At 36.3% G+C, this 12,334-nt stretch overlaps 3 protein-coding genes across 9 annotated transcripts in view; all 3 read right to left on the bottom strand.

Annotated features, from left to right (window-relative positions):
• The window catches only part of LOC129794093 (GPI mannosyltransferase 3), a 1,193,052-nt gene that overhangs the window by 1,101,567 nt on the left and 79,151 nt on the right, over positions 1-12,334 (bottom strand). The gene's annotated exons all lie outside the window — the stretch shown is intronic.
• Positions 1-12,334, bottom strand: part of LOC129794120 (cytoplasmic tRNA 2-thiolation protein 1) — a 1,132,104-nt gene that overhangs the window by 1,101,567 nt on the left and 18,203 nt on the right. The window lies entirely within an intron of this gene.
• The window catches only part of LOC129794129 (plasma membrane ascorbate-dependent reductase CYBRD1), a 1,128,201-nt gene that overhangs the window by 1,101,567 nt on the left and 14,300 nt on the right, over positions 1-12,334 (bottom strand). The window contains exon 1 of one of the 6 annotated variants that reach the window (XR_008751000.1): positions 5,657-6,411. The exons of 4 other annotated variants lie outside the window; for them this stretch is intronic. Coding sequence is in view for 1 of the 2 variants with exons in the window: in XM_055834765.1 (XP_055690740.1) it covers positions 5,657-5,679 (23 nt within the window). In the remaining variant the exon portion in view is untranslated. Of the gene's footprint in view, positions 1-5,656; positions 6,473-12,334 lie in introns of those variants that run through there. One more of the 6 variants, XM_055834765.1, reaches the window with a different exon arrangement.

Below are 12,334 nucleotides of genomic sequence, written 5' to 3'. Positions count from 1 at the left end.
CATTCAAAGGAGCATACCTTGAGAAAAATGTCGTAAAATGAAGAGAGAAAAAATAACTGGAAATCATTCAAATTGAGGAATTACTACCCTATAAAACATTTCCGCTCATTTTCCGTCAATTTTACCGGGTAAAACCTCAGCGAATGACCGGAGATTTGACTTTTTCCCATGGAGAATATCCGCACATTACGACGGGAGACGATTGGAGACACTATAAGCGAAAATACATGTACTGCGTACGCAGTTTTCCTGGGTAAATCTCCGGGGGATATTCTCCATGGGTTCTCGTGCTTGTCTACCGTAGGATAATATCCTTATGTACTCTCTCTATTTTGCCTATGGAGAGTATCCATATATTTTCGTTTATTTTTCTGTGTAAAATTCTAACAAAAAAATTCTAGTATATAAGGAGAATTTCCGTCTATTTGCTGTGGTTTTACCGGTAGAAAATATCTCTCAATTTTCATAGTTTTTACTACTGGTAAAATTCCCCTAATTTTCTGGCATTTTACCGCAGGATTTTTTCCTGGCATTTTCTTTAATTTTACCCATGGAAAATATCTGGCAATTTTCTTCAGTTTTACTACAGGATTATATCCATACATTTTCTACAATTTTACCCATGGTAATTATTCGATAGTTTTCTTGATTTTTACCCCCAGTAAATATCCGTTGATTTCCTCTAATCTTACCTTGGGTTATATTCCGTTCGTTTTCCTCAAAATTGGTGGTGATGGAGTGGACGACAAAAATATTAAAAGACGTAATTTCGCAAAAAGCATCATGTATTTTTATTTATAATAATTTATCACAATTGATACATAATTTTATGCTTAAAATTAAAACTTAAAATAATGTAGGTACAGTAAAAACTTAACATATAAATAAGCCGGTACAATGTCATATATCTTTTTTACCTGATAATAGTTTTGAGAAAATATTTAAAGTGGATGATATAATTTTCATATAAACTAAATAAGAAAAGATCTTAAGTCTCTTCAGCGACTGTCCAGACTTACGACATTATTGTCGTGTTTCGCCTTGAATATTATTTAATTAATTTATAGATTTAAAAAAAATGCAATTAGAAAATTTTAATCTTTAACTCTGAGCCTTTTTAGATGTGATTCTTTTTGATAATAAGAAAAATAAAAGGAATGGTCAAATAATTTTGCAAAATCGCAGACTTTTAAGAGCGACTTTCGAAGCATTTTTAAAACAAAAAATTAAAAGTTCTTATTTTCATTTAATGGCCAAATAATTAATTATACAAATTAATGTCATCATTTATGGAAATAATTTTTTTTCATTCAAAATAATTTGAAATTCTCATATTTTGGCCATTTCTTTTAGAGTTTCCAAAGTTATTTGACCACCTTTCATTCATGGTGAAAATTTTCTTAGAATAAAGGGGTTATGAACATTAAGTACCTACATATACATTTTGCTATTAATTTTTCCGCGACATACAATGATGTTGTTGAGGAATGTATCCTCTTATTCTCCGTTATTCTCTTCAGTGTTGAATGGTCTCAGAGGTCCAGGGCAGCTTTAAATTGAAGTCCAAGGGAAGATCCTTTGTGGGATTCTTGGTTACCTGCTTTCGAAGGTGATCACGTGTGATCGTCAATGAAGTAATGCCACTCTGCATGAATAGAAAAAAAATATATGAGACAAATGAAGAATATTTTTACATGTGTAATGGTATTTAATCTATTAATCATTAATGAAAAATAGCTTATGAAAAATATATTTTCATATGATTGAAGGTTAATTAAAGTATTTTAAAAATAAATAAAAAACAAAGATTTAGTCTTGGAAGCCAAAAAAAAATTCACAACTATTTTTTTGTTTTATATAGGAGTGGGAATTAATAAAAAAAAAAGATAAATAATTTAAAAAATATAAGAAACTTTTTTCTTACCTTTTTGCTATATTTTTAATTCACTTTGTTGATATGATTCATATTTTTAATGCATCTACACGTGTACACATCACAGAAAATTTTTCGTTCCTCCTTGTTAAGAGTTTCAAAAAGAACTGAATATTGTGAAATACTCAGACGAGTGTTGAGCACAAAAATTTTAAGGGTAAAAAGGGGAGGTTGAAAAAAAAAATGAGGCCTTATGTGCATGTAAAATAGACCCATGTACCTAAGGCATGTCTTTTTCATGCACATTTCGAGAACTCGAGACCCTAATAAAACCATAAAAAAAAGGTTTACTCAGTTGCATCTTCTCTTGCCCTCAGAGTGTCTCACCCAAAAAAATGAATTTGATGACAAAAAATTTCGCGGAAAAATAGCAGCACACTTGCGGAGAAAATCCATCAGGAAAATCATAGGGAAATGCATAAATATTTTTCATGGAAAAATAATCAGAAAAGACCGCCAAATATACACTATAAAGTGAATTAGGAAAATCAGCGTAATTATGAATGCGGAAAAATCACATTGAAAACGCGGAAAAGCTCCACGTGGAAAAGTCAAAGAAAATATGGGTATATTTTCCCTGGCAAAATTAGAAGAAATTAGTACCAAATATACGGCAGTAGGTAAATGCACGAAATGCTATAAATTAATACGCGGAAAAATAACTTTCAACTCGCGGATAAACTCCACGAGGTGAAATAATAGGATAATATAAGGATATTTTACGCGGTAAAACGAGCAGAAATAGGCGCCAAATATCCACTAAGGAGATACATAGTCTGAATAGTAGTAAATTCGTAGGCGGAAAAATCTGAGAGCATTCAAGGATTTTATCCTTGCGGAGATATATAGTAAGATCAGTGGATATTTTGTGTGGTAAAATATACAGAAACAAGCGCCAAATGTACTGTAGGAGGTAAATAGGAGGAATGGGCGTATATTTGTAGGCGGTAAAATGAAGGTGCACTCACGGAGAAAGTCCATCAGGAAAAATAGGTGGCAAATGCAAGGATATTTTGTATAGAAAAATGGGCTGAAATAAGTACCAAATATCCTCACAGGAAAACATAAGGAGAATGAACGGAGAACTTCCCCGGTAAAACCAAGTCCCACTCGCGGAAACGTCTCCATGGGTATAAATGACTGAACTTGAACGGATATTTTCCAGGGCAAAAACTCAGTATCCTCGCGGAGATTATCCGTGTGGAAGTACATAAGGGAATGCAAAGATATATGACGTGGAAACACAACGACGAATGCCAGATATTTTCCGTTGGCGTATAATTTCCAGCTATTTCCTTTTATTTTACCCCCGGAGAGTTTCCCATAGTGTCTCCCCCATGGATAAAATTTTTACAGGGTATGCATGGAAGGAGTTTGTTAAGTCGACAAGTGCCACAAGAAAGTTTAACTTGCATTGAAGAGCTTCAATTTGAGAATGAATCAATTGAGCATGTTTTTTCTTATATTTTACATATAAGAAACTATTTACAATAAAACAATGTTTATTTTCAATTATTTTTATAGGTGGTGTAAGTCTCTGTTTTTTTTCTAATTATGAATCAATTAAAAGAATTTAAAAAAAAAATACTCCAGAGTTCACTAATTAAAGCTTTTCTGTTTAGTTTACTGGCAACAGAAAAAAACCACTTAATATTCTTCTCAAAAGCTCTCAAATCAGTACTTGAGTGTAGGGGTAACTGGGGCAAAATGTTATTTCGCAAGGTTCGGAAAATGGACTGAAAATGCATTTTCCTATTGAGATAGAAAGAAATCGTGTGAGACAAAGTTGTAGCCCAGAAAATTTCCTATAAGACAGTCGTCATTATAAAATTAGAATATTTTCTCAGTACATACCAAGGAAAATATACTTCACAATTAGAATTAACAAATTGCCCCATGTTCCCCTACATAGGTGAGAAAAAAAACTCTTTTAGATGAGAAACAATAAAAATTGCAATAATTAACAGTGTTAAATAAGACCATCATTAGTCACACAAGTCAACACTTTTGCTCACTAAACTCTCCACACTATATTCAATGCCTTAATTCACGTAATTGAAGTAATAAATTAATTGGGACGATATTCATGGTTGTATGAGCAAATGAGTGAATTTTTATTGTTAGTTCCTTCGTCCATAATATTGTCACCAATTTACACTCTTCATTTCTGCGTGCGTTTTTTTTTTTTGTACTTCACCATAACAATTATTTATGCATAAGTTCTCATTTCCGCTCTGGGAATTGCCGCCTTTCGGAAGAAAAGGTTACACATTTTGGTGGAAAAATGCGGCTTTTTTCTCAATCTTTCTTTTAGCAGTGATAATAAAAAAGTTGTTCTTGAAATCTGTTAAATTTCATACAGCCGCGAAATTCCGTGGTTTTCCATTTGAGGTAAGACTCAGGTAAAAGAAAAAAATCAATTATAACCAGTAAAACGTGTTTAGCAATTTACACTACAATTTTAAATACTTTTCCACCTCCTCCCTGTCACCGCAACCTTCTTCTCGTCATCTCTTTAAGATCTCTCTCCCTTCTTTTGTGCCAGATTGCAATCTAATATTATGCTGCCTCTTTTGCCGCCAATCCCCCCCGCCGCCGTTTGTATATGAATATTAAATTGCAATGAAGTGCGAAGTCTTTAGAGGTGTACATGAGATAAAACGACATGGTGAGGAGTTATGGGCTTTCAGCAAAGTTCAATCTCTTTCTCACTTTTTAGAATTAAATTGGGATATATGATTAGAAAGTACCTACATCAATTTTCTCGAGAGTTGGAATGATTATGGTGAACTTTTGCGCATCATATCGACTTCATCACAACTATAAAATATACACTATCGAGAAAGCCCCGCCAAGATTAATATCACAGTGTGGGCTGATTGAACTTTTACTTGTCACATTGATTATTTATTGTGAGAATTTTTAAGAGTTAAAAAAAGCCTTCGCTAAATAGATTCATACTAAAATCAATTGGAATGCATAAAATAAAAAGTTTTGTTTATTGTCAAAAAATTCTCTTGTGTTTTTTTATATGCGTTCAAAATAGCTCAATGTTATAGATCATAAAACACTTAGGAAAAGACAAACAGCCTTCACATAGGCATGAAGCAAATGCATCAGTGCTCAATTTATGATATGTATTCATGGACAATTAATAACAATAAAAAGCATGATTGAAGCATATGCAGATGATGTAGATGCTTTAAGCACAAAAATTACGAAAATAGTTAATTACAATGAGGGCGTGGCTTTCGAATTTATAGGATCAATCTTTCCTGAAGAAAAGAGCTCATTGAGCTTGACCACACAGAAATTTCTTTAAAAATTTAAAATTTAAAAAAAAAAAAGAAAATTTTTATAAAATCCTTCCTAGTCTAATTTTCTAAATGATTATAATTACAACAAGAATCAACCTAGAAAAATAGAATAATAGTCCATCCACATCATATAAAAAAATTCTAATAAAACAAACAACGAAAAATCGTGACTGAAATAACACACAAATATTCTTCGGCTAATCATTTTATGCCAACTCATCAGTTCATTCGACACACCCTGTACTTGTGTGCGGAAAACAACTCTCCGATTGAATACAAGATCAAAATGGTAAGTAAACCATAAAGAATTGCGCACACGGCGTATTTTCACCATTTAAATTCCTCATTATTGGGTGAGGAAAGTAATATAGATAAATTGCAAATCTTTTTGCGATTGAACACTTACGCGGTATGAGAATTTCGAGCCATTGTTGTTCCTCAAGCTATGTTGTTCCTCTTTATGTTTTAATTCCTGGAGATTTATGCAAATGTACAAGAAAGTGTTCGCCTCTAGAGTCAAGGCTGGTACACACTTGATCGATGATGATCTTTTCGTTCGGATTTCGGCAAGAGCAATGGTGTGATGCTTAGAAAGTCAATTTTGGCGTTGTCCTTGTCCCGCAATTTGCATCAATTCTCCAACTAAAGTGATCACATACGCGAGATAGCACAATGTTCCACAAGAGATCACACAGCGAGAGAGCACATAAAAATCGGTCACAGACGCGCGGTCGCAAGAAGATGATTTTCCGATGAAAAGTGCTGTCTCTGCGTTGGTATTCAGAACAAATATAAAAGAGCAACAAGTCGCTACTTAAACTTCATCTCGTATGGGCTGAGACAAGATGCGAGTTTGGTATGAGTTTTTTTTTCTTAAGACCCTAACGCAGAAGAAGTTGGCTCTCCGGTGGTGGAAGATTTCTTCAGCATAGACACGATTATGATTTCTGTTAAAAATTCCCAATGCCAATGGATGTATGATTAGAATTTGTAATTTCTCTTTTCACTTGCACCCAACTTTCTTTTCTTCAAATTCTCCTCACACCATTTATCAAAAATATTTCCTCGTCCCAACCGTAACTCATCCAAAATGCCCAAGAATCAACAAACTCACGAGAGACACTGTCTACACTTCACAAAAGCCAGCCAGAGACTAAAGTGATTGTCGAGTTCGCGATGGCGACGAGGCGTCCGAGCGATCGAGGGGAGCTATTAGGTTTATTTATTACACACAACTCTTTTTTCTTCACTTTATCTTGATATCCAGTTGTACACTAGATACCACTACTCAGGCACTACATGGAACAAGCACAGTGGGTTATGTTGGTGATTGCGCGCCACGAACTCGCGGCTTGACTAAACTATGTATACATACATACATATGTATGTATATAGTAAAAAGTTTTTCCCCCCACAAATGCATTTACACCTGTCATCGTAGCACCTCCGTGGTCATCGTCGAAGGTGGACACATTCAATTCAATAATTCATTGAATACCCCCCATCGTCATTTCCTCACCCAATGATGACTTCCATACACTACCCACTTTATGTGTGGACTTTTCATTAACGACGCAGCACAAACACCCACACCTTCCCATTCATATACTACAAATGAACCTTAAGGTTCTACAACACCATAACTCCGACAATAATGGAAAGATTTCTCACGAGAATCTTCATTAGAACAGTTTTTTTCTGCTGCGTGTTTCTCTCGCAAAGTTTGGGGAGGGAAACATAACTCAACTCTGGTAGCAATCTTATGAAGTTAATTCGCAAGTTTCCTCAACATGTGGTAAATAGAAGTCAATGAGGTCAATCTATTGTAAACATGTGTAGACAAAAATGGTAAGAATTTGGGAAATTGGATAACAACAGAGCGTTAGAGAACACACTTAAGAAAATTCCCAGAAAGAAAACAAACAATTTGTTGAGAAATTGAAAAGTTTCATTAAAAATTAAGTTTTTTTTAAGTTTCTTTTCAAATCTTAAAAGGATCCCATTCATTATGATAAAATTACTTCGTTTGAGGGAACATATTACGTAATGTAAATAATTTTATTAAGGATCTTAAGAAAACAAAAAAATCAGCAAACAGATTTACTTCGCTGGGACCATCTGGAAAAAAAATTTGCTGAAACTTGCCTAAAATTCCTAAGATTGAAGTCATTATTGTAATTTTTTTTTAAACCTGAAACATCGCGCCGATGTTTCGTCTGTGTTTAAGGCACACCAAGAAACATTTAAAAAAAATTAAATTTCGCATAATTAATAAAAAAATTATTATTTCATTTTAATTTCTTACTGCATTATGTTAAAGATTATTGCATTGTCTAACAACATGCACGTCTTAAGTCCCCTCGGTGTTTAATTTCTTAACAGTCTCATTCATTTCCTCCGCACGCATCTTCCCCCACTCTGTTTTCATTAAGAAGCCCATTTGTGCATATTTTTCATCTTTAGGGGAACGTGGCCCAATTCGGACCGCCGCCCAATTGCGACCGCCCCTTTTTCTCGTAAATGACGAAATATTATAAAATTAGTTTCACTACATTATGAAGATATTATAGTAAGGTAATGTTAGCACCTAAAATAAATTAATTTGGTACACAACAGGACGAATTAAAAATCAAAATTCATTTTCAGCACTTGGCCAACATTTTCTGATTTTAGAAACTAAGTTGATATGAGTTTTTTTCCCATTATTATGTCTCATATTATGCCGCGTTTCAGTAGCTTAGAGGGTCTAGTTTATTACTTGATTTACAATTTTTTGAAAGATTTTAGGTATTTTAAGTAATAAAGTGAAAATGTATTACATGCAGAATGGTCTAATTGCGACCCCCAAAATGTTCCAATTCGGACCATCTATTTCCACCATTCACCACGGCAAAGCAGTCGCGCATGCGTGTAGTGGTGTGGAAGTGTCTCTCTCACACAGACCGCGCTGTGTTTTGATTTCGGGAAAATCAATATTTTTTCACGTTTCTTGAAAGTTTTTTCGCAGTGAAAATGTTCCTACAGCCAAAGGGGAGTGCAGTTAGTGTAATTTACGCATTCCTCAGAAGAATTTTCGTGGATTATCTGGGAATTACGTCAGTGAGTGCGCAATTGTCGGTGTGTGTGAAAGTGTGTGTAGTCACCTCAAGGGCGAAATGTCAAAACAAATGTGGGGAAAAATGAAAATAAATTCTTGATTTTCCGGCTTTTCCGGGTAATTCATGGTGTTTTTCCTATTTATAGTAGTGATAAAAGTGATCTACTAGTGAAAAACCCACAAATTACGGCAAAAACAGGGGGTCGCAATTGGAACACTCGGGGGGTCGCAATTAGAACACCGTGGTGAAAAAGTGCAATTTTAGCAACTTTTTTTAATTACATTATTTCTCAGAACAGGTAAGAGTTAGAATGTTTGCATCTATGGAACAAAGTTAGCCTATTAAATAACCTTTCCAATGGTACCACACTTGGGAAGATTTAATTCCTTTTTATAGGACTTTTTCCAATCCTTCTGAAACAGAATTTAGGGGGTCCGAATTGGGCCACGTTCCCCTACACACCGAACGGCAGGTCTTTGGTAAATTGAAAAACACCTGATAAAATTCACGTCACTTGTTCACGAACAACTTCATAATTGTACATAATGATAAGAAGTGAAATTTTCAAAAATTTCAACAATTAAAATGGAATTCCTGTCCAGGGCGGAAAAATTGATTATCACGAAAGATTGCAGGTCTATCGTGTATATGTATATAGTTTTGGAGTGAAGAAGTGAATAAAGTAAATTAATATTGTTTTGTGGGCAATTTCACGAGCAATTGCTGTGAAAATGTCTCTCTTCTTTTGGTCTATCCTCATCACAAAGTGAGCGTAGAAAATGGGCTATTGAAGGGGGTATACCATAAAATGGAAGACAACCTTTGTGTAGATGAAAGCATCTCTGTTAACCATCTACTCCACATTTAATTCAATAATGTGCGTTATAAGAAAACCAACACGTGTACTCACACTTTCAAGATGGGCCCATGTCAAGCGTCTTCTAAAGGCTTGGGTGGTGAGATGAACCAATATGAGTTGTGAAAAGAGCAAGACTTTCTATACACGATCAACAAACAGGTTCTTCACTATATACAATCATATCAGGTAACATGGAATTATTATCGTTCCTTCCCTGCATTTCTCCATCTTTTCCATCAAACACACTTGTGCTGCCTCACAAAAGACACATAAAGGCGATGCCGAAGAAAAACTCATCTGTATCCAGCACTCACTCGTCAGAGGAAATTTGCCTGCTGCTTAACCCTTACGGCAATGAAAACGTTGAATATTTTATTTTGAAAGGTAAAAGAACTTTCTAAGTTCTTGTGATAAAATAAGATTTTTTTCAAGATTCTTCATCTTATATAGACGACAAATTATGAAAGAAACTCTGATTTTTGTCAATACAGCGCTTAACAATGTTAAAGATTTAAAAAAAATCATGAGATTTATAAAAATTAAATCTGATAAAGAAACTTCGTTTTGAAATATAGCTCAACTACAAACTTTTGCATTCTTTTGTTGAAATTTAATATATATATATGCTATATATATGTAAATAAAATTGAAAAATAAGAAAGAAAATTTCCATTTTCACAAAATCACGTTATATGTGGGATTCCTACATATCGGTCTAGTCGCACATTTTGAGAAAAATTCTAAAAACATCCCAATGGGCCCGAACAACTTTCTCACAGCCAGTAAAACTTTTAGCGGAAAACTCCGTGGCTTTCACCGCAACTTTTGTGTGTCTTTTCAAACTCTCCACATACATATTTGGGAGGTCTGGCTAATGGTGATTTTGAACTCAAGTTATTCCGCTGCAAGTTCAGTGGGTGTACCACACCGAGAACATGTTTGTTTTACAATATAAAGTTTCACTATTGTCTTCATCATCATTCCTGAATTATTCACCTTTTTTGCGCTTCGCTGCAATTTTCCTTCGTCAATTGCTCTTGGAATTCGCCATTCATGAGCAACGTTTGTTCATTATAAATTTACATGAATACAAAATACAGGGATATAAGGAACAAGGGTCAAACTTCTTCCACATGTTCTTATTTAATTATAAAATTTGTCATTCAATTGAATTTTAAGATCAATTTTGTTGCGACGGTGCCTGGAAATTCTCATATTTTTCCCCAAACCTTAATTTCCATGCCCGCGCCAGAAGGAAGGCAAAACCCAAAAGCCCTCCAGCCCTTCAAGGGATAAATTGTGTCTTAGGACAAGATCGACGAAAAGCACAACTTCTTAGTGAAAGTTGCGCTTTCTAATAGCATAGATCATCCCCTAGATGAAATCACCTGAAACAGGTGTTTTAGTACATAAAACATGTGCTTTATGATCGACGGTGATCGATGAAAGGGGTAAATTCTCACTTTCGCACCTTATAAGGACATAAACGAATGTGAGGAGAAGAAATTCCTAAACTTTCGCACCATATAAGGGAATAGATGAATGTGAGAGGAAGAAACTCCTAAACTTGCGCACCATATAAGGGCATATCACAAAATTGTCACCTTTTATGGTAAAAGAATGTGACCTAATTCATCTCAATTCCACGAATTAGAAATTCGGTGGTGAGACACGGATGAAGAAAGGGTTTCCCGCATTATAAAAGAGCTCAGTGACCACCACTGAGCAGCAGTAAACTTTAAGAAGTGCAATAGTGACTTTTAAGTAGTGAACTTGGAGCAGCCAGCAGTGAATTAGAGATCCCAGAATCTCTTAGTGAACAGTGCAGTGAACATTGGCTGAAGTAATAGCCAATGTTGGGAAATAGGAAATTTCCCTAGTGCAGTGAATACTTGGCTGAAAAGTAGCCAAACTTTGGGAGATAGAAAATCTCCCAACATCCCAACTGAATACCCCATCCGAGAGCGATAGCTACGCTCCACGACGGTGCGGTATTGGGATTCAACAAGTGAGGGGAACCCAGGCAGTCGAGAGGACTCCTGCCCATCACTTCAGGAGGTCGAGAGGACGATTCTCCCTCCTGCTCATCATTTACCAGGCGGTCGAGAGGACGATTCTCCCACCTGTCACTGCACTGGGTCAGGCAGTCGGGAAGACTCCTGCCCATCTTTACTTCAGGAGGTCGAGAGGACGATTCTCCCTCCTGCTCATCATTTACCAGGCGGTCGAGAGGACGATTCTCCCACCTGTCACTGCACTGGGCCAGGCAGTCGAGAGGACTCCTGCCCATCTTTACTTCAGGAGGTCGAGAGGACGATTCTCCCTCCTATCAATCCTTATTAAGTGGTCGAGAGGACGATTCTCCCACTTATCACTGCTCCAACCCAATACGGTACCAGGTGGCAAAGCTACACCTGATCCGACATCCATTCCGGGAAGACGTTAGGAAACCTGCTGGGAACCAACACGGCGAAGAAATACTTCCGCCGGCCAACTACAAGCAGCCCCCGAAGAGCAACAGTAGAACAACGCGGCAATCCGAACCCTAGACTGGGGAAGAAGCCCAGGATTGCCTCCCTCACTCAGCAAATCCAAAGACTTCCATCGAGCGGCGCCCGTTGCGGAGGATAAAGCAGCCTAAAGTAGCAGCACCTCATTGTAATCCCAACCGACAAATAAATCCGAAAAGAAAAATCCGCAACAATTGGTGGCAGCGGTGGGATAATAGCGCCCCATGATGATGGATGCCAACCCGAGTGAGCTGGTGGATGTTTCACAGGAAAACACCAATCAGAGTGAGTTGGTAAAGGTGTTACAGGACACCATCTTTGGAAAACTGGACGAGTTGAGCAGCACAGTGAGTCAACTCTCTATGCGTGACCAGAAACGAATGGAAGATCTGGAAATCATGCAGAAGATTTTACACCAGCAGCTTCAGAATCTACTGGAAAAGGAGAAGATCAGAGATCTTCAATGGGAAAGTTTACTAGCTCCCGTCCCGGATTACACAAATTCGAGTTCAGACTCGGAGCCACAATATGTGACGAGTCTGCAGGACGGAAAGGCAGCAGCAGCGAATACGGAGACACCCAAAAGTGGACCTTCGGCACCAATGTGTACCCCTAAA

Source organism: Lutzomyia longipalpis, chromosome 3, assembly GCF_024334085.1.
Source record: "Lutzomyia longipalpis isolate SR_M1_2022 chromosome 3, ASM2433408v1".
Taxonomy (NCBI): Eukaryota; Metazoa; Arthropoda; class Insecta; order Diptera; family Psychodidae; genus Lutzomyia; species Lutzomyia longipalpis.
This window is presented reverse-complemented; position numbering and strand designations above follow the sequence as displayed.